Source organism: Heterodontus francisci, chromosome 3 (assembly GCF_036365525.1).
Source record: "Heterodontus francisci isolate sHetFra1 chromosome 3, sHetFra1.hap1, whole genome shotgun sequence".
In the NCBI taxonomy this organism is placed as follows: domain Eukaryota; kingdom Metazoa; phylum Chordata; class Chondrichthyes; order Heterodontiformes; family Heterodontidae; genus Heterodontus; species Heterodontus francisci.
This window is the reverse complement of record NC_090373.1, coordinates 38,083,460-38,108,674: the sequence shown is the minus strand read 5'-3', so window position 1 is coordinate 38,108,674 and position 25,215 is coordinate 38,083,460. Positions and strand designations below refer to the sequence as shown.

The window sequence follows — 25,215 nt, the reverse complement described above, 5'->3', positions numbered from 1 at the left end:
AAGGCCATGGAGGGACTTGAAAACAAGGATGAGAATTTTGAAATAAAGGCGTTGCTTAACCAGAAGCTGATACTGGGTCAATGAGCACAGGGGTGATAATTGAACAGGAGTTGATGCGAGTAAGGACATGGGCGGCAAAGTATTGGGTGACCTCAAGTTTAGGGAGGGTAGAACATGGGAAGATGGCCAGCTGTGCGTTAGAATAGTCAAGCCTAGAGGTTTCAAAGGCATGGTAAGGGTATCAGTAGCTGATGAGCTGAAGTAGGAGCAGAGTCGAGCAATGTTACAGAGGTGGAAATAGGCAGGCTTAGCAAAGGTGCGGATATGTGGTAGGAAACACATCGTGTGGTCAAATGTGACACCAAAGTTGCCAAGTCTGGTTCAGCCTCAGACAGTTACCAGGGAGAGGGATGGAATCGGTAGCTAGGGAACAGAGTTTGTAGCAGTGACTGAAGATAATGGCTTCAATCTTCCCAGTATCTAATTGGAGAAAATTTCTGTTCATAACAGGAGAACTTCCCTACTCTTCTTCAAAATACTACCATTGGATCTTTCATGTTCACCTGAAATGGCAAGACGAGGCCTCCGTTTAACATCTCATCCGAAAGAAAAAGATTTATGTATTTTTATCAACTCCATAAATGTTTAAGTAGAATTTGCACATACAAGGGACAGTGCAGTTGGATCACAGCTCAAGGGCTGATGCTTCCTGTCCTTAATTAACAATTTCATAGAAAATCTTAATAAATGATGGCAATAGAAATAGAAGTAACTGGGAATAGATGGAACGTTTGTTTTAAAAATTGGACTTCTGCTTTTCAGCTTACATTTTAGAAATTGCCACATACCGTAGTCAAAAATCAAACAAGGCCAAAATCAGACTGGCATCAATCATTCTGTTAAATGAAAAGAGCTTAGTCAAAATATTTAATCCTAATAACAGAATAAATACAACTGTTGTGGATTTTTTTACTGAAAATATTTATTTTTTGTTAATTAGTATCTCATGTTGAATATAAATGCTGTGAATGTACATTTTGTCACTTTAACACTTGTTGTACTGATTACTTCCATGCACATTTTTACATGACTGCTGTTATTTCAACATCCTACCTAAAAGAGGAAGGCTGCATGGTGGAGCACCTTAATACACTGATGCATTGCACTGTGGAGTAACAGTATGTAGATTCTCTCCTGCAATTTCCTACATGCTGAGTTCTCAATTTTACCTGGGCCACTTTGAAAAATGTCAAGTAAGAGACACATCTACTGATAAAGGGATTGGGAATTAGAGATCCTGGCAGAGAACAGGGAATGAGTCATCTACCCAAGCTGGAAGTGGGAGAAAATGCAAATTTTGGGATGGGAGAGCTTTTTTAATGTATACAAATTACACAGAGAACTAAGTGCAACCGGCGGAATCTTTCAAATCTTAAACCACTTGCATAATTTCTGATTAGAGTATGTACAGCTAGGAGATTTATGATATTGCCTAATTATTCTGTGTTATGCACGACCATGAGCAAGATCATATAAAACTGGCCTGAATTAATTTCCAGTTTGTTGTCAGTGATTGAGATGTAATGTTGTTGAGCATATTCCAAAATGTTTTAGATTACCTCCCAAAGGATAAAAGTGAAGTCTCACAGCCATGAGGCTGCAGATAAGTCCTTCTTGATCGATTAGATCATAGAACTTGGAAACTACTAGTTTCTTGCTAGTTGATAGAAATTCCCAAAAATCTGTTTGTGCTTGTTGCTCTTCCTTTTATTTATTCATTTCAATATTGGGGTTTCTGGCAGATGCCAACTTTAGTGTTTGAATAAAGGGCATTATGGATTTTATCTTTTCCAGATATGCTATGTGTCCATGCTGTAATCCAGTAGATGGTTACAATGCAATAGCACATTTTATTGTGAATTATGCTGCTCATCATATCAATCTTGAATTCCTGTTCCAACTATTCACCAAGCAAGAATTCAAATCTACACTTGTCAGTCAGGTAATGATTAACTTAGTAACTGTCCTACGGGCATTACGACAACGCCTGATGATGAAAGATTGGAACTAGGTCAGTCCTCTCTGTATAAATGAGAAGTGTCCCCATGGGGAAACTGTTCATTCCATGTCAGGCAAATAGAAAATCTCTCTGTGGATTTCTCATTATGTTGATTTGGATACTCCTAAACCCGATGATAGGTTTAAAAAACCCATTTCAGTTACCTGGTTAACAAAAGTAAAATGATTGATATTTCAGTGACTTCCTATCATGTTGCTTCCAACTTTTTGGCCTCTGTTCATTTGGGACATTTTCAGTTACAACTGGCTCTCAGTAGCCAATGTCTGCTATAGGAAACTTTAAGAAGCTAACAAACCTGTCCATTTTTGATTTATTCCGACCCCACATTGTTCCTCTTTATCCTGTCTCACTAAACAGTCCAAGTGTCTGTTTCAGTCATTGCATGTAGCTTTTTGAAAGACTGGTGGAAAGTTTCTCTGATATGATCTACATATTTTCAATTGGCTATGGTTGAGCCCAAATTGTGGTTTATCACATGATTTTATAAATATGCAATTTTGAAAGAATGAGGCAGTGAGGGCTACATTGTTACCAAACACAAAAATGTAGAGCCACTTCCGTTCAATTTTCAGAACTCAATATCATAATTCTGTTCTTGAAGAGGTGTCTTAAAGAGTCATCGTGAGGACCCCTTTTGAGAATAAGTTTTTAAAAATCTGCTTAACATTAACATTTGTTTATTTTAGTCTATTTTTAATGTTTTTTTTAGACTGGGTGTGCTAATGGTGTCAGGGATACAGTATAGAGGGGATGCCACCCACAGTACTTTGAGGGAGCCAACACTTAAAAGTTAGTTCTGAATCATCCTTCTATCGCTACTGATTTCAATTCAAATCCTTTTAAGGGCATTCTCAGCAAAGAAGAACGTAACTGCCCTTGATATCAAGGCAGCATTTGATCGAACGTGGCCCTAGTAAAACTAAAGTTAATGGGAATCAGGGAGAAAACTCTCCACTGGTTGGCGTTATACCAAGCACAAAGAAAGATGATTGCAGTTGTTGGAAGCCAATCATCTCAGCCCCAGGACACTGACCAAGGCTCAACATCTTCAACTGCTTCATTAATGACCTTCCCTCCATCATAATGTCAGAAGTGGGGATGTTCACTGATGATTGCACAGTGTTCAGTTCCATCACAACTCCTCAGATACTGAAGCAGTCTGTCCCAAATGCATCAAGACTTGGACAACATTCAGACTTGGGCTGATAAGTGACAAGTAGCATTTGCGCCACACAAATGCCAGGCAATGACCACCTCCAACAAGAGAGAATCTAAACGTCTCTCTTTGACATTCAACAGCATTGTCATCACTGAATCCCCCACCATCAACATCCTGAGGGGAAGGGGGGAGGAGGGGGATTTAACTGGACTAGACACTTAAATACTGTGGCTACAAAAGCAGGTCAGCAGCTGGGAATTCTGCAGTGAGTAATTTCATCTCCAGACTTCCCAGAGCGTTTCCACCATCTATAAGGCAAAAATCAGGAGTGTGATGGAATACTCTCCACTTACCTGGACAAGTGCATTTCCACCAACACTCAAGAATCTCAAAACCATCCAGGACAAAGTAGCCCATTTGATTTTCACCCCATACACCTGCTTAAACATTCACTCCCTCCACCACCATGACAGCAGTGTATACCATCTGTAAGATGCACTGCAGCAACTCACCAAGGTTTTTTTTCCACAGCGCCTTCCAAACCTGTGACCTCTATTGCCTAGAAGGACAAAGGCAGCAAGTGCATAGGAACACCACAATCTGCTAGTTCCCTTCCAAGTTACACAACATCCTAACTCTGAAATATGTTGTCGTTCCTTCATCACTGGTGGGCAACATCCTGTAATTCCCTACGTAACAGCACTGTGGAAATACCTGCTCCACATGTACTGCAGCAGTTTAAGAAGATAGTTCACCACTACCTTCTCAAGGTCAATTAGGGATGGGCAGTAAATACTGGCCTTGCCAGCAACGCACACATCCCAAGACCAAATAAAAATATTGTTCATTAATTCCTATTAATGTAATCAATACTCTGAGTAAATAAAATACTTAATTATATAAGGATAAAATGGAACAAGAATGAGAATGAAGCATGTTTAAAATGACAAAGATTAGTCCTTTATACATTATTTCAGTCAATATTTCCACAAGGAATTCCACCTAATATCGTAAGATAACCCTTACTGATGTGCCAGAATATATTGTATGACATGTCACTGATGTATTAGAATACATTGAAAGTTGCTTCAGTGATGTACTGGAATACTTTGGAAGACATTGAAGTTTTGCCTGACTGAGATCTGTTCTCTTTTCCAATTATGCAATGATTTGGAAGACATTGCCCTTCTTTTCCATTGTTGGTGCATTTGCCACCATCATAGGAATAAGACTTTGAATAATTGGGAAGCATTCATTAAAGTGAATTGAAATACAGGTAAAGGTTCAATAAGAGCACTATAGTATGACAGTAATACACTAACCGTTCATTGTACTGCATAATAAATTAATTGCATTTATGCATTTTTGGTAGTAATTTTCAAATGTGCCTCTATACTTGCTCCAGAACCTTTAATTCAGACTCTACTAAGGTACTGTCAGTGAAATTTCTGTTTTTCTACCCTTGTGTGTTTTTAAGTTCCGAGACACGTTTAATGCTGTATATATGTCTTCTGCCTGAGCAGTCATTATTTTAAAGTCTACATGTTAATATCTCCGTAGGGTTGGGTATCAGATAGACTGAAGTGGTGCAACAGTTTGATTTGTTCCCTTGCTGATTTTACTATCAGGTTAAATACAGGCTGAACAGGTTTTATAAATTTTACAGGAAAACTATATTTAGAAAAATGTAGGCAAATAGTTGTATTAGCAGGCAAGTTATAAGATTCTACTTATGGTACTGAATAGCTATATGGGCCTTCTTCCCATTTTACTGAGGAATGTAGCTGAAAGGCCAAGGACCATAATCAGGACCACACTAAGATTGCAAAGAGAGAAATTCAGTAAATTCAGAAGTAGTGTTTAAGTAATACTAAACCTGTGGTTTAAAAGCATGAAGATTGTTGGAGGAGGGGAAGCCTAAGGAAGGTTAAGAGGTCCTCTGTTTAATGGTGCTCAGAAAGAATGAGTTAGAGTGGGAGAGAATGCGATGAGATAAAAACAGAAAATGGTGGAAATGTTCAGCAGGTCAGGCGGCATCTGTGGAGAGAAAAACATAGTTAATGTTTCAGATCAGTGCCGTTTCATCAGAACTGTGAAAAGTTAGAAATGTAATAGGTTGGGCAAGTGAAAAGGGGGAGGGTGGGAAGAAAAACAAAAGGGAAGGTCCATGATGGGATGGTGGGAAGGAGAGATTAAATGACAAAACGTTTCAAGGTGCAGGGCCAAAGGGAGTGGTAATGAGACAAGTAAAGAAACTGAAGATGTATCTAGAGGAGGTGTGAATGGCAGGGTTCTGTATAGCTGCTATCCAAAAACAAAAAAAGCGAATAAGAGAGAAACAAGAGAGAGAAAAAAACAAACCAGCAAAGAAAAAAACAAAATAAAATGGGCAGAGATTACAGACTAAGATTGTTAAACACAATGTTGAGTCCAGAAGGCTGTAAAGTGTCTAGTCAAAAGATGAGCTGCTGTTCCCTGAGCTTGAGTTGAGCTTTGTTGGAACACTGCAGCAGGCCAAGGACAGAAAGGTCAGAGTGGGAGCAACGTGGAGAATTAAAATGGCAGACAACTGGAAGTTCAGGGTCACGCTTGCATACTGAATGGAGGTGTTCCACAAAGTGATCACCCAGTCTACGTTTCATCTCTGCAATGGTGTTGATTCCAACACAGTGCAGATGCAGGGAGAAGGAAGAGCATATATCATGGAAAATTTGGACCTTCAGTGGAATGAGAGAGGAGTAATGACCACAATAGTGTAGACAAAATAAAGGCAAGAAAGCTTGTGAGCAAATGTGGCTGGTGACTAGAGGTTAGAGAAGGATCATCTATCAGATGTGAGTTTCAAAATGAGAGCAAATTTTATACGTTGCTGATTTTATCTGCACATTTTTTGTTTAGTGTCAAATGTAACTTATGAGGAAAGAAATTGAGGCAAACGTCTTTTTCCTTCCAAATAATTATTAGTCCAAGCATTAATTGGATCTGCTATTATATAGACTATGCTTATACATATGTTCAACAATGAATAAGTTGCAAGCTGCTTTCTCCTTAATATTGCTAAAATAATTTGTTGTTGGCCCTTATTTTCACAAAATGACTTTGGTTCAGTAAAACTGTGTGCTTTAGAATGAATCAAAGGGACAAATTGTTGTAAAAATGTCTGCCCTTTTGACTCACTAACATCGCTTTAATTGCAGAATATAAGGATGATATTAAGAATCCCAGCAAACTGCTGGACAATTTCACTTGTTACTTTGGAAAGACACTTTTTAAAAAAAACAAGAAGTTTTAATGCAAATACATTTCATCTATTTTATGAGATCTCATGCCAACAACATGAAACCATAGAACATGTTGAAGATTATCTATTACCTCTGTAACATATAATCCAATTTTATGAAAAATGTAAAATGAGTGCAGAAAGTAACCAAATTTAGAACACAGTGATAGCAAAACAATAACCATTCTTTTTTCCAGTAGTCAGATCATTTTCCCACATTTATAATTACAAGTTTTGTGCTGTTATGTGTTTACAGGTTGAGGCTTTTGCAAAACACTACTATCCATCCCTTACTACTTAATGTGTTACATAATGAAAATAATATTGTTCATAATAATGCAATTTAGCTGTAGTTTTCTTTTGGATGAAGTTATATCATTGACTGATAGCCATATGAAAAGCCCTGGAGAATTTTTTTAATTTTTAATAAATAGATAAGGAAGCTAATGTTAATATTGAACTTTTCACCTTCACCTTGTGCCAAAATATTCACTCCTGCCACTGTCAGTCAATGTAACTGTTCAACTCCCATTGTTGTTTCCTTTTCGATGTACATGTACAACAACAAAACCTGTAGGCTTTTGAGAAATTATGTGCAATTGTTTTTTATAAATAAGATGATTTTAATAAATTGGACCTGATTTTAATCTATTCAAAGCCCATCAACTTGCACAGAGTTAAAATCGGGCCCATTTTGTCCACATCCTTTGGCATATTAGTTGAGTCACTTTGTAGGACTGTTTTATAAAGCATTGTACAACAGTAAGAGTGCCTGATGGTTTATTAACACAACATGATTCTAACACCAATGTCCCTGAAACACACTCTTGTCCATGTTATTATTTTGAACAAACATATTTTATATTATTTTAACCATATTCAGCACATAGATAGGAAAAGTATATTTCAGATGGCCAACAGGCTCCAACAATTGAATTATGTTTGAATAAATCAATATTTTCCACATGACTTGAATGACAGTGATATTAGGATTATCCAATTAGAAAATGATATCACTAATTGTCAATCCAACATTCTGCCATTTCCCCAAAACCCAGTCATCATTTTATTCTTTCTTTGTAAAGCAAAACATTTGGAAATCAGGAGCATCTAAAACAGATGCCTTTGGGGTGGAACCTGAGTCTTGTCTTTATATATTATAGAATTTAATGTGAGTTGTGCAACTGAAATTATACTAAAGGTTTGGTTTACGAGCCATATAAAGCTGTTTCAGTGCCTTTTTAGGCAAGATGAGCATAATTTACATTAGAAATAATATAATTTAGAATTAGAAGAACATTACAGCGCAGTACAGGCCCTTCGGCCCTCGATGTTGCGCCGACCTGTGAAACCATCTGACCTAAACTATTCCATTTTCATCCATATGTCTATCCAATGACCACTTAAATGCCCTTAAAGTTGGCGAATCTACTACTGCTGCAGGCAGGGCGTTCCACGCCCTTACTACTCTCTGAGTAAAGAAACTACCTCTCACATCTGTCCTATATCTATCACCCCTCAACTTGAAGCTATGTCCCCTCGTGTTTGCCATCACCATCCGAGGAAAAAGACGCTCACTATCCACCCTATCTAACCCTCTGATTATCTTATATGTCTCTATTAAGTCACCTCTCCTCCTCCTTCTCTCCAACGAAAACAACCTCAAGTCCCTCAGCCTTTCCTCGTAAGACCTTCCCTCCATACCAGGCAACATCCTAGTAAATCTCCTCTGCACCCTTTCCATAGCTTCCACATCCTTTCTATAATGCGGTGACCAGAACTGCACGCAATACTCCAGGTGCGGTCTCACCAGAGTTTTGTACAGCTGCAGCATGACCTCGTGGCTCCGAAACTCGACCCCCCTACTAATAAAAGCTAACACACCATATGCCTTCTTAACAGCCCTAATAACCTGGTTAGCAACCTTCAGGGATTTATGCACCTGGACACCAAGATCTCTCTGTTCATCTACACTACCACTTTAGTTAATCAAAATCAAAATTTATTTTCTAGATTAAAAAATACAAGTTAGTTTCTGTAACCTCTGATTTGCATTAAAACAAACTGTTTTTTACGAACCTGCCTGTGGTAAAATGCTCAGTGAATTGACAGCTTCACTGGATGCAAAGTTAGATAAAAGAGAAAGCAATTGACTAAAACACAGTATTGTGCAAAAACTCTGTTAAAATAAATCAAATACTTATGGCCAAGAAATGCCTCTGATTAAATATTGATGTATATTGCTATCACAGTCCTGAATTCCCATGGTTGATAAGTTATCATGTGTTAGTTCAAGACTAGTGCTGAGGCAGTACAGGCATTAAATGTAATGCCAAATTCATAAGTTTGTAACACTTGTAAAGAAGTTGCTACTTATGGTTAAATGGTGCACTAAATAGTAGCGCACATTACAAGGGCAACTCAGTTAAGCTCGTTAATTAATGGCTGTACGCAGTGTTGAGTAAAATTCCTCAGTTTAATATTTCGCTTGACATGTGCCAGAATCTCCCTCAATTAAAACTGCCATTATAGTGGTGCTCACAGCAGACTGAGTTCTTGAATGACACATGTTTGTTGCCTGTTAGATACATCTTACAATATTATAGTTTTGTTTCTGTTCTTTGACATCTACCAGCTTTTCCTTTGTGTCCAGTTTTTATTCAGAATACTTATGGGTAATGTTATTCTCAACAGTATGGAGATGAAATGAAAAGGCAGGTGCACAGTCAACAATTCTTTCTGGTGGCAGAAACCTCGCATGATCCATCCCGACTTGACATTACTCTATCCACTGGGTGTATAGCTAACATATGAACTACCTCAACATGTCTGAGGAACAAAACCATCCTTCAGTGTGAAAACCAACAGTAAATCATAGTTATTTGTACACTTGGGTGTTGTAGTCAGCTGCCATTATACATAGCATGTTAAGTTGATTTACTTCTGTGTTCAACTTGCTTAAAATGCAGTGGGGGAGATCACTTCACCAAAAGGAGGTGGGACAGCCACTTGAAGGGGTCCAGTCACATGACCTAGAAGTCACTTTTTTAGCCTGTCTAATTTTGAAACAGGTTCAGTTTAAAGAGAACAACTCGTACAAGAAATAGCTGCCTGGAAGCTGTGCACCTCACTATCTCCGGAGCCTGCCTACAAGGAGAAGGGGAAAAAAACAGTCTGAAAAGCAGCAAGAAAATCTGTCTTTGCTCTCTGCTAGTTTCTCTCTGGTTGAAAAGGGGGAAATCAGAAACTAAGCTGCCTCAGCTTATCTCTGAAAGTGCATACGAAGGAAGTTTAAGAGAAGAGATTTCCTACGACTCCTACTCCACTCACATTTCCAGTCGGTTAACTCCAGCTTTGAACTTTAATTAATAACGGACTCTGGTTTCAACTGGGACCCCCATCAGTTTGTAATTAAGATATTTTCTACTTGGTAAATGTCCTTGTCCTTTTGATGCCTTTACCTTTCCTTGTATGTTTGTGAGCGTGCATTGAGAAGTTAACCCCCTCACAAGTTTAAGAGCATGTGTTAACACGCACTGCTTCTTTTTTTTTAAACATTAACAACATTGTTGTTGTGGTCCTTTAAGAATCAGGGTTCACAAACTGAAGGAGTGGAGAAATACACCATCAGGGTTTTTTTTTTAATGGGGAAAATTTAAATCACAATCTGCTTATGGACAGGTTGTTGAAAATATAGAGAAATTTGGTTTCAAAATTAACTACCTGTTCCTAAAAGAAGTACTTCCAAAATTCTGGCCAGCATATCTCCTTGAACAAATACCATCAGTGTTTGTGTCAGCTTGGCTCTGTCAGTAGTGCATTCACACTTGAGACACAGGATTATGGGTTTTGTAATTTAGCTCCACTTAGGACTCAAGCAGGCTGACACTGCAATGCCACCTTTTGGATATCATTAAACACAGGCCTGGCCTGCCTATTCTTGTGGTTCAACTGAACACCAAAGACCCTGTGTCACTATTTGAAGAACAGAATGTTCTCCTTGAGTGCTACCTAACATTTCCTTTCAATTGGCAGCATTAAAAAGAGACTAGCTGGTTATTCAATTTGTGAGAACTTGCTGTGCATAAAATGGCTACCACATTTGCCTACTAAGGTCAGCGAAGTTCATTTAACGTATGTAATGTTTCTGGGATTTTGCTTGCACAAGATGACTACCATATTTGCCCATAAGCTGTCACTGCACTCCAAAAGTAATTCACTACATGAGATATTTTGGCAATATGATTAGGTGTTGCATAAGTGCAAGTATTATTTATTTTCAGTCGCTTTACTTAGCTGTTTTACAATCTCCAGCAACTTCCCTGAACAGCAGCACCAGCAGTACAGAAAGGTCCTTTCTTTTATTCTTGGCTTTCACGGGTTGCGAGAAACAAACAGTCATTTACATACAAATGAACATACAAATTAGGAGCAGGAGTAGGACATTCGGATCCTCGAGCCTGCTTTGCCGTTTGGTAAGATCATGGCCTCAACTCTACTTTCCTGTCTACCTGCTATACCCTTTGACTCCCTTGTCAATCAAGAATCTATCTAACTCAGCCTTAAAAATATTCAATGACCCCACCTCCACTGCTCTCTGGGGAAGAGAATTCCACAGACTAACGACCCTCTGAGAGAAAAAATTTCTCTTCGTCTCCATCTTAAATGGGAGACCCCTTATTTCTAAACTGTGTCCCCTAGTTCTAGTCTCTTCCAAAAGAGGAAACATCCTTTCACCCTGTCAAGTCCTCTCAGGATCTTATATGTTTCAATAAGATTACCTCTTATGCTTCTAAACTGCAATGGATACAGGCCCAATCTGTCCAACCTTTCCTCATAAATAACCCCTTCATCCCAGGAATAAGTCACGTGAACCTTCTTTGAGCTGCTTCTAATATAATAATATCCTTTCTTAAGTAAAGGAACTAAAACTGTACGCAGTACTCCAGATGTGGTCTCACCAATGCTCTGTACAACTGTAACAAAACTTCCCTACTTTTATGTTCATTTCCCTTGTAATAAACAACAATATTCCATTTTTCTTCTTAATCACTTGCACCCAAATAGCCATTTGGGGCCTACACCTACAATTCAGTGACTAATGTAATAACTTTTAACCACTGGTAGCAGGGAAAGACAGGTAAGTAAACTGCTATAGAATCAAATTCAGATCCATACTGCCAGGATTTACGTGGCAGCACTCTCCTATCACGCATCTTCGAAGCTTGACTTAAGTATCGTTGGTTTTTCTTCTATTAATCCACTTAAGGTTTTGCCAGGCTCTTTTCATATATTACAGAAGGAAGTGATCTACCAAAGACCTTCTGGCAAATTTGGTGAAAGAATGCTATGACTGATGCATACATGTATGGAGCTTGGTTTAAAACTTAAATGCCCTTCCAATTTTGGGCTATCTATGTCATATAAGGCCTGTTGATGCAAGGCTTCCTGAAAATCATCTTCTTATGAATGTGAACACCTTTCCCCAAGAACTATAACTATTCACTAGACAAGTCTTTGTTGCCTGTGAGAAAAAGATTGGCTCAGTGTACATTTAACAGTACAAAGAATTTTGATTTTCTTAACCAGTCAGGGATTTCACTGCAATCTCCATCTCTAATTTCCTCTTGGACTGCAAGTAAATAGGTTAAATTCAGCAAATAATCAACTACTCCAAGAGAATGATAGACAGGTTAGGGACTGGACTCTTTAGTCTCTGTAAATGGCACAAGTCTATGGATTTCTTTGACTGACATGATGGGTGGAATGTTACTGCTTTAATCTCTATTTTGGGGTCGAAAACCTGACTTCTCGATTAGTGGGCCTTTTGGTAGCTCTTTACCAAAGCAAAACAATTAACATCCCACCTCTGGGCTCCCCAACCAATTAAGGAGTGAGGGCAGGATGACGCGGCCATTCTGTCAAAGAAAAGATTTCTGATTAAAGGGATACAAGGGTACACCAGCACTTGAATTTTTAAGGCTATAGCAACCACAGGAATGGAGAGCAGACCTGGGAAAGCTACCCCCTAGGCTCTCACTCTTATCTGGAGATCCTGCTGTGGGATCTAAGGGGCTGCAATGCGGTGAGCTCTCCCAAAGACAGCAGGAAGAGAACAACCTCTCCAACCAAATGATTGTGGATGGAAGTGGCCGTGGAAGTCAGCAGCAGGAGTGTGGTCCATCCAACCTGGAGACAATGCACCGAGAGTCAAGGACCTCAGGAGGGCATGACAGGTGAGGGGCATAACACTTCCAGGTACTAATCCCCACACTCAAGTTGCCCAACATTCTCCTGCACATCACTCCTCAGGTCAACACACCTTGCAGCTCCACTCATTCCTTTCCCCGCAGGCATCTCACAGCCCTATCTGAGCTGCTAACACTCACACTTGCCCTCATCCTATTGCCCTCTTGCACCCACGCCTTACAATCGCCATCCACAAATGGTGTCCTTCCTTCCTCTCCATACAAGCCATTATGACCACCCACACTTCCCTGCTTTTTCCCCTTGCAGAAAAAGCGGGCACACAACCTGGTGAGAGGCAGAAATGTGGGGTGAGGGGAGACAGGGAATGGACTTCCAGTGACAGACACCTTGTTGGCCACTGGCAATGTGTTCCCACCTGGTCCACTGGAAGGAATTCCTGTTCCAGGAGACTGCAGATGTTAGCAGTTAGCTTGCCATGCGAGCCTGAGCCTCCTGGTGCTCAGACATGGGAGAGAGCTGATTCTCTGCCTGTTGACCCTGTGTTGGGGAATCTCACAACTCCTTCCAGCTGGATCTTGCTGTCCATTCCCTCTGCCTTGTGAAGGGGCATGTGGCTGAGGAAAAGGCAGCTGGTGCTGCTGCTGGTGTTGGTCCTGCTGCTGCTGGAGCTGTTGGTGGTGGTGTGGCCTCTGCTCTTGATCCTCAACAGAGATGGAAGGTGGACTGCTTAAGTTGCTCCCATGCCATGTTGAGGGCTGACAGCAGGGAAGTGCAGATGAAGGTGGGTGATGTGCTAGAGTGAAGAGCCTTCCATGAAGTTGGCAACCACCTGCTGAGCACTGAAAGCACTGAGAAGGAGTGCTGTGAACAGTAGCTGTAGCTCTTCAGTGTAGCTCATTAAATCCTACACAGCTTGTCAGTGTCACAGAAGAAGCTCTTCTCACAGTGCACTCATCTCAATGACCCTAGTGAGTTGCTGACAGGTTGGAAAACAGCCTCCTTGGCTGGAAAATCCAGGATTCAGTGCTAAATGATCTCTTAAGTGCCTTCTCAACGACCTCAGCAACTTCAAAATTACTCGCCTGACCCACAGGGGCTTCCCCCTCTCCTTCATTCCCACCTGCCCAGGGAAAAGCCAGCAGAGGGAGGATCACATCGGGATCCTGACCAACGTCACTTTCTTGAACTTTACCACCTCGCTCGCTCCCAAATCCACCTCCAACGGCCTGGAGAAATATCCACCTTCCCCCCAACTCCACCCCCCCCACCCCCTACAACCCCCACCAACCAATATTCTGGTGAATCCCATTATTGGAAAAGGAGATTCATGAGCTCCAACTGTATATAGTTTAGTTTAGAGATACGGCACTGAAACAGGCCCTTCGGCCCACCGAGTCTGTGCCGACCATCAACCACCCATTTATACTAATCCTATACTAATTCCATATTCCTACCACATCCCCACCTGTCCCTATATTCCCCTACCTATACCAGGGGCAATTTATAATGGCCAATTAACCTATCAACCAACAAGTCTTTGGCATGTTTGGTTGCTGTTTGCTCTTCCATAATGTTACTAAGTGGCTCTCCAACTCATCTGGAAAGAGTCAGTGGAGAAGATGAAAATGCTGCATTTGTTCATGGGATGAATTACAGTGCTGTGCAGCATCCATTATTGTTGCAGACTAGATCTTGAAAGTGCAGAAGGACTAAATAAACAATCTTCAATCTTAGAACTCTTATGTGCCAATGGGACACTGCAAGTTCAAAGGCCTTGGGTCCAGTTGCTCTGCGTGTGGATGCACAGTTCTATTTGGGAAGCAGCCTTCAAGATTAAAATGCCTAAGGCAATTGTTTTTTTTCTTCTTTGATGATCAGACATTTAAATCCAAGACGTGTGACTTCAATAAGCACTTGAAACAATATCAAGATAGTAGGATTGAGCTAGAACAGTCTAACTGTTGTTATAGGATGGTAGTTGAGCTTGAGTGGAATACAATGGTACCTAACAGATAACAATTATATTAAACTAACCAACAATAACTAATATTGTTATTGTGAAGTTATTTTGTTTTTCCTAGAGTGGTCTTTAGAAAATTCAGTTTGAGATACAACTATCTGAGATCACTGGAACTTGTTAGCCCACTTCTGTGTTCAGAGAGGAATAGCCCTTGTGCTTTGCCCCTCTAAGTTAGCCTATGTTTTCTTTTCTCCAGTTTTTATTTAACTTTTGTGGAGGAAGGGGTTACATTGCCCTTGAGAAGGTGGTGGTGAGCTGCCTTCTTGAACCGCTTCAGTCCATGTGGGGTATGTCCACCAAAAGTGCTGTTAGGAAGGAAGTTCCAGGATTTTGACCCAGTGACAGTGATATAGTTCCGGGCCAGGATGGTATGTGGCTTGAAGAGGAACTTGCAGATGGTGGTGCTCCCGTGCATCTGCTGACCTGTCCTTCTAGGTGATAGAGGTCACGGGTTTGGAAGGTGCTGTCGAAGGAGCCTTGGTATGCTGCTGCAGTGCATCTTGTAGATGGTACACACTGCTGCCACTGTGCGTCGGTGGTGGAGGGAGTGAATGTTTGTGGATGGGGTGACAATCATGCGGACTGTTTGTCCTGGATGGTGTTGAGCTTCCTGAGTGTTGTTGGAGCTGCACCCATCCAGGCAAGTGGAGAGTATTCCATCACACTCCTGACTTGTGCCTTGTAGATGACGGACGGGCTTTGGGGAGTCAGAAAACGAGTTACTCACCGCAGGATTCCGAGTCTCTGACCTGCTCTTGTAGCGACAGTATTTATATGGCTACTCCAGTTCAGTTTCTGGTCAATGGTAACCCCCAGGATGTTGATAGTGGGAGATTCAGTGATCGTAATGCCATTGAATGTCAAGGGGAGATGGTTAGATTCTCTCTTGTTGGAGATGGTCATTGCCTAGCACTTATGTGGTGCGGATGTTACTTGCCACTTATCAGCCCAAGCCTGGATATTGTCCAGGTCTTGTTGCATTTCTACACAGACTGCTTCAGTATCTGAGGAGTCGCAAATGGTGCTGAACATTGTGCAATCATCAGCAAACTTCCATCACCCTATAAGATGGTGCATTCCAAACCCTAACCACTCATTGGGTAAACAAGTTTTTCTCCTTCTTCAGAAGGAGGGTCACTGACCTGAAATGTTAACACTGCTTCTCTCTCCACTGATACTGCCAGACCTGCTGAGTATTTGCAGCGTTTCTTGTTTTTATTTCAGATTTCCAGCATCTGCAGTATTTTGCTTTTATTCTTTCTTTAATCTCTCTAAATCCTATATGATTTTGAACACCTGTATCAAATCTCCTTTTAGCCTTCTCTGCTCTAAGGAGAACAATCCCACCTTCTGCAGTCTATTCACTTAACTGTAATCCCTCATCTTTGGAACCATCCAAGTAAATCTGTTCAGTACCCTCTCCAAAACCCTTTCCATCTGTCATTTTCATATGTTTTATATGTTTCATACAATGCAAATAGTGTAGGTGTAGCCAATTCCAGCCACAGTAATTTCTATTTCCTTCTTTTTTCATTTAAAATGGACCAATATTACTAATTTTCTAGACCTGACAGCAAGTATAGGTAATGTATTAATTTATCACAAGAAATAAATGACAGAGTTTCCATTCATCTGACAATCAGCAAATGTTCAAATGCTTGTGGACTCCTCAGCAAATCTTTTGTTCCTTACATTCTCAATATCTCATTTAAATCCTAAAAGCATATGTAAAAAGAGATTGCTAGAAATTTTTGGATATAAACAGAATATGTATTTTTATTCCACTGGTGAAGCAGATGAATTGTAGATTAAAATTTCATCAAATATATGCTTTGCCATGCAATGCCCTCATTTAAAAATAAATATTTGAATGACTTATTATGTGGTGAATCGTTGTTATCTGCTTATTGTATTACAGTTTGGATTATACATTTCAGTGATGTTCAGAACAAAAGAAATTTACAGTACACGAGGAGGCCATTGGGCCCACTCTGTTTGTGTTGGTTTTTTAATGGAGCAATCCAAATCTACTAGGTGCTTTTGCCCCATAGCTCTGTGTCTTCCTCTGCTTCAAATATTTATTCAATATCCCCCTAAAATATGAACTAATCTCTGCATCAAACACTTCTACAGCAAAGTATGTTGTGTTTAAACAACTCTCTGCATAAAGTAATTTCATCTAACCCCTCACCTCGCCATCAATGGCTTTCCAAATCATAAAATTGTCTTTCCCTAGTCACTTCAACAAAACCCATCTTAATTTGTTTAACTCCATTAAATCTTCTTTAGCTTTCTCTGCTACAAAGAAAATAATCTCAAGTCTCTTCCCATAACTGTGGAAAAATTGCTTTATGCTCCGATGTGATGTTTTGAAATCTGTGGATATCTGTAGTGCATGATACTAACTTACATTCAGATCAAACAAAATTCCAAAATTCTGCATTCACAAATGAATGGTAGTTTCCCATCCTTGTATCATCTTGATGAAACTATGCCAAACGCTGTCTAAGTTCTAATGCTCTTTCTATAATGGGGAATGCAAAAGTACCCACAATATTGTGTAACTGTGGCCTTACCAATGCTTTGTACAAATTTATCTTTACTTTTGTGCTCCATGCTAATAGTTACAAAACCCAAATTGCTTTTGGCCTTTTACAATAGCTTTATCTATCTGCACTTGCACACCAAAATATTTTTTTCTGTACATTAGTATACAGCTTATTTTATGTCATAATAAATTTCATACAAGACTTGCCACTTAGCAAATGCTGAAAAGATCTTGGGATTCAGATAGTGGTTCAGATAATGTGCCAAAATATGATTGACAGAATCAGTCCTTCTTCCCTGCCCCCACCAACGTTCCCAATTTCCCACTTGCTCTATGCATTTACTTTGATCCATTCCATTGAAACACGATGATGGACTGAACAAAGAACAAAAGAACAAAGAAAATCACAGCACAGGAACACAGTCTTCGGCCCTCCAAGCCTGCGCCGATCCAGATCCTCTATCTAAACATGTCGCCTACTTTCTAAGGGTCTGTATCTCTTTGCTTCCTGGAAAGGGAATTGGGACAGATGTCTGGGGATTGGGAAAAGCAGATAAATTGACATATGCAACAAGAGGAGAATAGGTAAGTATGTTTTTCTAGTGATCAAATCCCAGTGTTCAAATTCAACTTATTTTCACAGTATTACTTTGAAGTAAATGTACCACAGCCCTGTTTTGAAATCTGATATCTGACATCAGAATCCATATGGTCATGCTTTATAGGGTTGTATTTGCATCAATGAGGCTATGATAGGAGAGTTCTATTGAGCTCTCAAGAACATTATTAGTTACAATAGCTATGATCGGTAGCCAGACACATAACATTTATCTAGGGCTTGGCCAGAAAAACACAAACTTGAACTTTGTGCATCACAAACTTTGTTGGCTCAAGTACCTGAACTGGTTTTCACCAAGTAAATTTGACACAACCATACTTAAACAATGTCAGATATTTTCCTATGTTATAATGAGTCAGCTATTGAACTGATGAATACAAATTTATTTGCATAGAAGTACACAGAACATCTATCCCAGAAACAGGACATTCCGCCCAAGCAGTTCATGTCAGCATTGATGCTCTATTCAAGCCTCTTCCCATTCTTCCTCACCTGACTCTTTTAGCATAACCCTCTATTCACTTCTCCCTCATATCCTTAAACGCATCTGCAATATTTGCCTCAACCACTTCCAGTGGTAGTGGGTTTGGCATTCTCACCACTCGATGGATAGAGTAGTTTCTTCTAAATTCCCAATTTGATTTCTTTGTGACTATCTTATATTGATGGCCCCTGGTTTTGCTCTTGCCCACAAGTGGAAATGCTCTCTCTGTGTCCATGCCATCAAAACCTTTCATAATTTTAAAGAACTCTATTAAGTCACCCCACAGCCTTCTTTTTTCAAGAGGAAAGAGACCCAGCCTATTCATCCTTTCCTGAAAGGTATAACGTCACGGTCCTGGTATCATTTGATCCTTTCTTTGCATGTGTGTGTGTGTGTTCCTGTTTCTCTCAGTAAATGTGAATTGTATATTTACAAAATATCAAGTGCTTGGACCAATCTCCTGTATTAGATTTACCTAGTGACCCAAATAGAGGAACTAAACATTTTGGACTTTCACTTTGAATTTGTTTGGAGTGTTTTGTGAACACCAGGCATTATATTGTAATTTAGGTTGTATAAGTTTCCATTTGTTCTGTTCAACAATAACAAAAAAAAAGAAAAAAAAGAAAAAAAACAATTTCAGATAAGTGGAATTGATGACAATTTGATAAGATTTTACTTACTTTGTTGTTTCTGTCGTGCCTTGTCACATATGGCAGGTCTCTGATAGATCTTTTTACCATCAGGCAGAGAGCAATCATTGGTGCAAACTACCACACCTAGACAGGATTTCTTCAGAATGTGGCAATTGTGGTTGTTGGTATTCCTCATGGCCCACCCGCTCTGGTGTCTTTGGGCATTTTTATCATCAGCACTATAAATAAATTTTACATAGGAATCCGTCCATTCCTGGAAACTATCCAATTGATGCACATCCTTTGAAGAGAAATGAAAGAATAGAGGGTTTTTATTATAATTGTGCTTTCAATCACAATCTAGACTGAAAGTGAAAATGTCAAACACCTGTAACATAAAGAGTTATTCATAATAATATCTCTAATTTTGGCAAAATCATCCAGATAGAATTAGATCCACTGTTTTTTTTTTCATGAGTTGATGTCAATTCAGAGCTCAGCTTTAATTAATATTCTTAACTAGAACATCTTTAGAAAAACTATCTGTGGTAGCAAAGAATAATATTCTTGAAAGATACATTAATACAATATATCATATATCAGAGGTTAGTCTAAGAGATGTTTAATACCAATAGCCTAAAACAATTTGGGTCAAAGTCAAAAACATTATATGTGTATGATAATATATGGACAATATAATTTTTTCAGCTATTTGTATCTTAATATATTGTAACAGGAAACCTCTTGTCTATTTTTAGCTGCACAAGCCCTTGAATTATTTGAAAAAGAAATGCAGTAATTCTTATTTTCATCTTTCAAAAGATACAGAAATAACTGATTAACTTAAACATGTTTTGATAGTTAAATTTTTAACTTCTTATTAAAACATAGTGTAACGCTATCAATGGGCAATGTTTTGGAGAAGTACTGTGCCTGACACTGAACAGCTAAATTAACATCTACAATGCAAAAAATGGTAAAGTGTTCTAGAATGATAAAGAAGGAACTTGCAATTATATAGTGCCTGTCATGCAAAATGCTTCACAGCCACTGGATTGCAATTTTTGAAGTGTTGCATAGGAAAATGTAGTAGCTACATGCCACGGCATGAATATCTCTGCTCGTCTTCAAATATTGCTGTGGAATCTTTTATATCCACTCTTTATATCTTACCATTTCCATCACTGCAGCACCGCTGCATTATTGCACTTGAAAGGGGCTCAGATGAACTGTACAAGTCCTGAGTGGGCCCACTACTTTGTGTCCAAAGAGTAGAATCCTACCAACTGAACCAAACTAACAATATCATTTCACTCAGATCTCCTACAGCGGGCAGGTTCAGAAACGTTTTTTTTTATTCATTCATGGGATGTGGGCATCACTGGCCAAGCCAGCATTTATTGTCCATCCCTAAATGCCCTTGAGAAGGTGGTGGTGAGCTGCCTTCTTGAACCGCTGCAGTCCATGTGAGGTAGGTACACCCACAGTGCAGTTAGGAAGGGAGTTCCAGGATTTTGACCCAGCGACAGTGAAGGAACGGCGATATAGTTCCAAGTCAGGATGGTGTGTGACTTGGAGGGGAACTTGCAGGTGATGGTGTTCCCATGTATTTGCTGCCCTTTTCCTTCTAGTTGGTAGAGGTCGCGGGCTTGGAAGGTGCTGTCTAAGGAGCCTTGCTGCATTGCTACAGTGTATCTTGTAGATGGTACACACTGCTACCACTGTGCGTCGGTGGTGGAGGAAGTGAATGTTTGTAGATGGGGTGCCAATCAAGCGGGCTGCTTTGTCCTGGATGGTGTCAAACCTCTTGAGTGTTGTTGGAGCTGCACCATCCAGGCAAGTGGACAGTATTCCATCACACTCCTGACTTATGCCTTGTAGATGGTGGACAGGCTTTGGGGAGTCAGGAGGTGAGTTGCTCGCCTCAGGATTCCTAGCCTCTGACCTACTCTTGTAGCCACGGTATTTATATGGCTACTCCAGTTCAGTTCCTGGTCAATGGTAGCCCCTAGGATGTTGATGTTGTGGGGGATTCAGCGATGGTAATGCCGTTGAATGTCAAGGGGAGATGGTTAGATTCTCTCTTGTTGAAGATGGTCATTGCCTGGCACTTGTGTGGCGCAAATGTTACTTGCCACTTATCAGCCCAAGCCTGGATATTGTCCAGGTCTTGTTGCATTTCTACACGGACTGCTTCAGTATCTGAGGAGTCACGAATGGTGCTGAACATTGTGCAATCATCAGCGAACATCCCCACTTCTGACCTTATGATTGAAGGAAGGTCATTGATGAAGCAGCTGAAGATGGTTGGGCCTAGGACACTACCCTGAGGAACTCCTGCCATGATGTCCTGGAGCTCAGATGAGTGACCTCCAACAACCACAACCATCTTCCTTTGCGCTAGGTATGACTCCAGCCAGCGGAGGGTTTTCCCCCTGATTCCCATTGACCTCAGTTTTGCTAGGGCTCCTTGATGCCATACTCGGTCAAATGCTGCCTTGATGTCAAGGGCAGTTACTCTCACTTCACCTCTTGAGTTCAGCTCTTTTGTCCATTTTCAACCAAGGCTGTAATGAGGTCAGGAGCTGAGTGGCCCTGGCGGAACCCAAACTGAGCGTCACTGAGCAGGTTATTGCTAAATAAGTGCCGCTTGATGGCACTGTTGATGACACCTTCCATCACTTTACTGATGATTGAGAGTAGGCTGATGGGGCTGTAATTGGCCGGGTTGGACTTGTCCTGCTTTTTGTGTACAGGACATACCTGGGCAATTTTCCACATTGCAGGGTCGATGCCAGTGTTGTAGCTGTACTGAAACAGTTTGGCTAGGGGTGCGGCAAGTTCTGGAGCACAGGTCCTCAGTACTATTGCCGGAATATTGTCAGGGCCCATAGCTTTTGCAGTATCCAGTGCCTTCAGTCATTTCTTGATATCACGCAGAGTGAATCAAATTGGCTGAAGTTTGGCATCTGTGATGCTGGGGACTTGAGGAGGAGGCCGAGATGGATCATCAACTCGGCACTTCTGGCTGAAGATTGTTGCAAATGCTTCAGCCTTATCTTTCGCACTGATGTGCTGGGCTCCCCCATCATTGAGGATGGGGATATTTGTGGAGCCGCCTCCTCCAGTTAGTTGTTTAATTGTCCACCACCATTCACGGCTGGATGTGGCAGGACTGCAGAGCTTAGATCTGATCCGTTGGTTATGGGATCGCTTAGCTCTGTCTATCGCATGCTGCTTACGCAGTTTGGCACGCAGATAGTCCTGTGTTGTAGCTTCACCAGGTTGACACCTCATTTTGAGGTATGCCTGGTGCTGCTCCTGGCATGCTCTCCTGCACTCTTCATTGAACCAGGGTTGGTCTCCTGGCCTGATGGTAATGGTAGAGTGGGGGATATGCCGGGCCATGAGATTATAGATTATGTATGAATACAATTCTGCTGCTGCTGATGGCCCACAGTGCCTCAGGGATGCCCAGTTTTGCATTGCTCGATCTGTTCAAAATCTATCCCATTTAGCATGGTGACAGTGCCACACAACACGATGGACGGTATCCTCAATGTGAAGGCGGGACTTCGTCTCCACAAGGACTGTGAGGTCGTCACTCCTATCAATTCTTGTCATGGACAGAAGCATCTGCGGCAGGCAGATTGGTGAGGACGAGGTCAAGTATGTTTTTCCCTCGTTTTGGTTACCCTACCATCTGCCGCAGACACAGTCTAGCAGATATGTCCTTTAGGACTCGGCCAGCTCGGTCAGTTGTGGTGCTACCGAGCCACTCTTGGTGATGGATATTGAAGTCCCCCACCCAGAGTACATTTTGTGCCCTTGCCACCCTCAGTGCTTCCTCCAAGTGCTGTTCAACATGGAGGAGTACTGAGTCATCAGCTGAGGGAGGGCGGTAGGTGGTAATCAGTAGGAGGTTACCTTGCCCATGTTTGACCTGATGCCATGAGACTTCATGGGGTCCGGAGTCAATGTTGAGGACTCCCAGGGCAACTCCCTCCCTACTGTAGACCACTGTCCCGCCACCTCTGCTGGGTCTGTCCTGCCGGTGGGACAGGACATACCCAGGGATAGTGATGGCAGTGTCTGGGACATTGTCTGTAAGGTATGATTCCGTGAGTATGACTATGTCAGGCTGTTGCTTGACTAGTCTGTGGGACAGCTCTCCCAACTTTGGCACAAGCCCCCAGATGTTAGCAAGGAGGACTTTGCAGGTCAACAGGGCTGGGTTTGCCGTTGTCGTTTCCGGTGCCTATGTCGATGCCGGGTGGTCCGTCTGGTTTGATTCCTTTTTATTGACTTCGTAGCGGTTAGGTACAACTGAGTGGCTTGCTGGGCCATTTAAGAGGGCATGTAAGAGTTAACCAAATTGCTGTGGGTCTGGAGTCACATGTCGGCCAGACCAGGACAGCAGATTTCCTTCCCTAAAGGACATTAATGAACCAGATGGATTTACCTAGTCATCTTGTCCTAATGGTGTTACTCACCACCTCGTGTGTCAACTGCAACGAACAAACACAAATAGACGACTTTATGCTACTTTCTGCTTAATTTTCAGACTGGAGAATGAGTGTCATTCGGTATCAAGGCTATTAGAATACATGACAAATTTGGGACATCTCTTGTCCATTTAGGTTGCAGCGTCTATAAAAAGTCAATGATCCAAACTTGCTCTAAAGGTAATTTTATTGTGCCGAAGCTCTGTAAGGCTTCAGCGTCAAAAAATAAATCTAAATATTCGTTGACGAAATGTTCCCAAATATTTACGAACGAAACCACTAGGCAGTAGGGGAGAAACAGAATTCATAACTACATTTAAAAAGGGGTGTAAGAATGCGCCTTATATCGGACAAAATATTTTGATCTATATTCGGCAACATTTAACTGAGAGTAATCCACAAGTTATGTGCACACCTTTCTGGTGATTCTGCACTTGCTCCTCACAAAGTATTGAGCAACGTCACCTTTTGAAATTTACAACTGTTATTTTAACACACTGCGAAAGATTCTGGGAATAGTTCCATTTAATGCAATAAAATTAACAACGGCCAAAGCAAATTAGTGCAGACGCTGGAAATCAGAAATCAAATCAGAAATACTCATCAGGTCAGGCAACATCTGTGGAGAGAGAAACAGATTTAACTTTTCAGGTTGATGATCCTTTATCAGAACTCAATAATGGAACGTCACAGATTTGAGAGGTTAACTCTGTTTCTCTCTGCACAGATTCTGCCAGACCCAAAAATTCCTAAAGGGATCTGGCACCAATTAGCATTGAAGTTGTCATTAATGTTTAATCTCTGGAATTAAAATTAATATCCGTTAGTATATTGATACGCTTTCCAATTTAATAGCGCATATTATTTATATATATATATATATACTAGAAGGTAAAAGACAAATTACAGTTACAGGTAACAGCTTAACATACAGGCGGCCAGAGGAGGTGATGTTGTCTGTAGTCTCTGAGAAAATGCGCTCACCTGAGGCAGTTTGGGGTCGTTAATGTCCCAAGATATTGGTGATTCGAGCGGAGAAATGTAGTCGGAGTTTGGGAAACAATGTTCTCCGCCTTTCAACATCCTCTTGAGGTGTTTTTGCTTGTGCAAGCACGAACGAAAATCTCGCACGTATTTCCAACAGCCTCTTTCAAAAATCCAGAACCGGTTTAGCTGAGAGTTGAATTGTCCTCTGAAAAGCAGTTAAAAGATCAATATCAATTCTGCATTGCTGACAAAACTTGTTGGATGGAATAGTTTATGCTATAGGTGGTAACAGGTCACAACTCGATCAAATGGTTTATATGTGCAAAGGAAAAAAAAATTAAACCACTTTTAAAAAAATCTTCCTAACAGATACATTTACATAAGTACCACCTAGTCAATAAAATCCATGTTAAGTCTGGAAGTTCAGAACCTACTTATAAAAAAAAGTAGGTGATTCTACGGGAGAAGCTGTATGTCTAGATCAATGATTGTGTAGAGCTGAAGATGGGACAGTACTGAGCACAACATATCTTAAAAACCCCATTGCCAACTAGACGTGTCAAAAGCCAATCAAAACATGCGCTGTGTCGAAATTACTGCCAATTCGATAGGCGGTCAGGTAGGGCAGTCTCTGCATGAATGCTAATAATTTTATCTCACCTCAGAAATATTTCACTCGAGAATGCTC

The 25,215-nt window shown here is 40.7% G+C and overlaps 1 protein-coding gene across 1 annotated transcript in view; it reads right to left on the bottom strand.

The window, feature by feature from the left end:
- The window catches only part of LOC137352182 (chorion-specific transcription factor GCMa-like), a 36,255-nt gene extending 11,632 nt beyond the window's left edge, over window positions 1-24,623 (bottom strand). The window contains exons 1-2 of the mRNA XM_068017371.1: window positions 24,525-24,623; window positions 19,084-19,336 (exon numbers count right to left, since the gene is read on the bottom strand). Coding sequence (XP_067873472.1) covers window positions 19,084-19,336; window positions 24,525-24,623 — 352 coding nt within the window. The remainder of the gene's footprint in view (window positions 1-19,083; window positions 19,337-24,524) is intronic.
- Window positions 24,624-25,215: the final 592 nt, after the last annotated feature.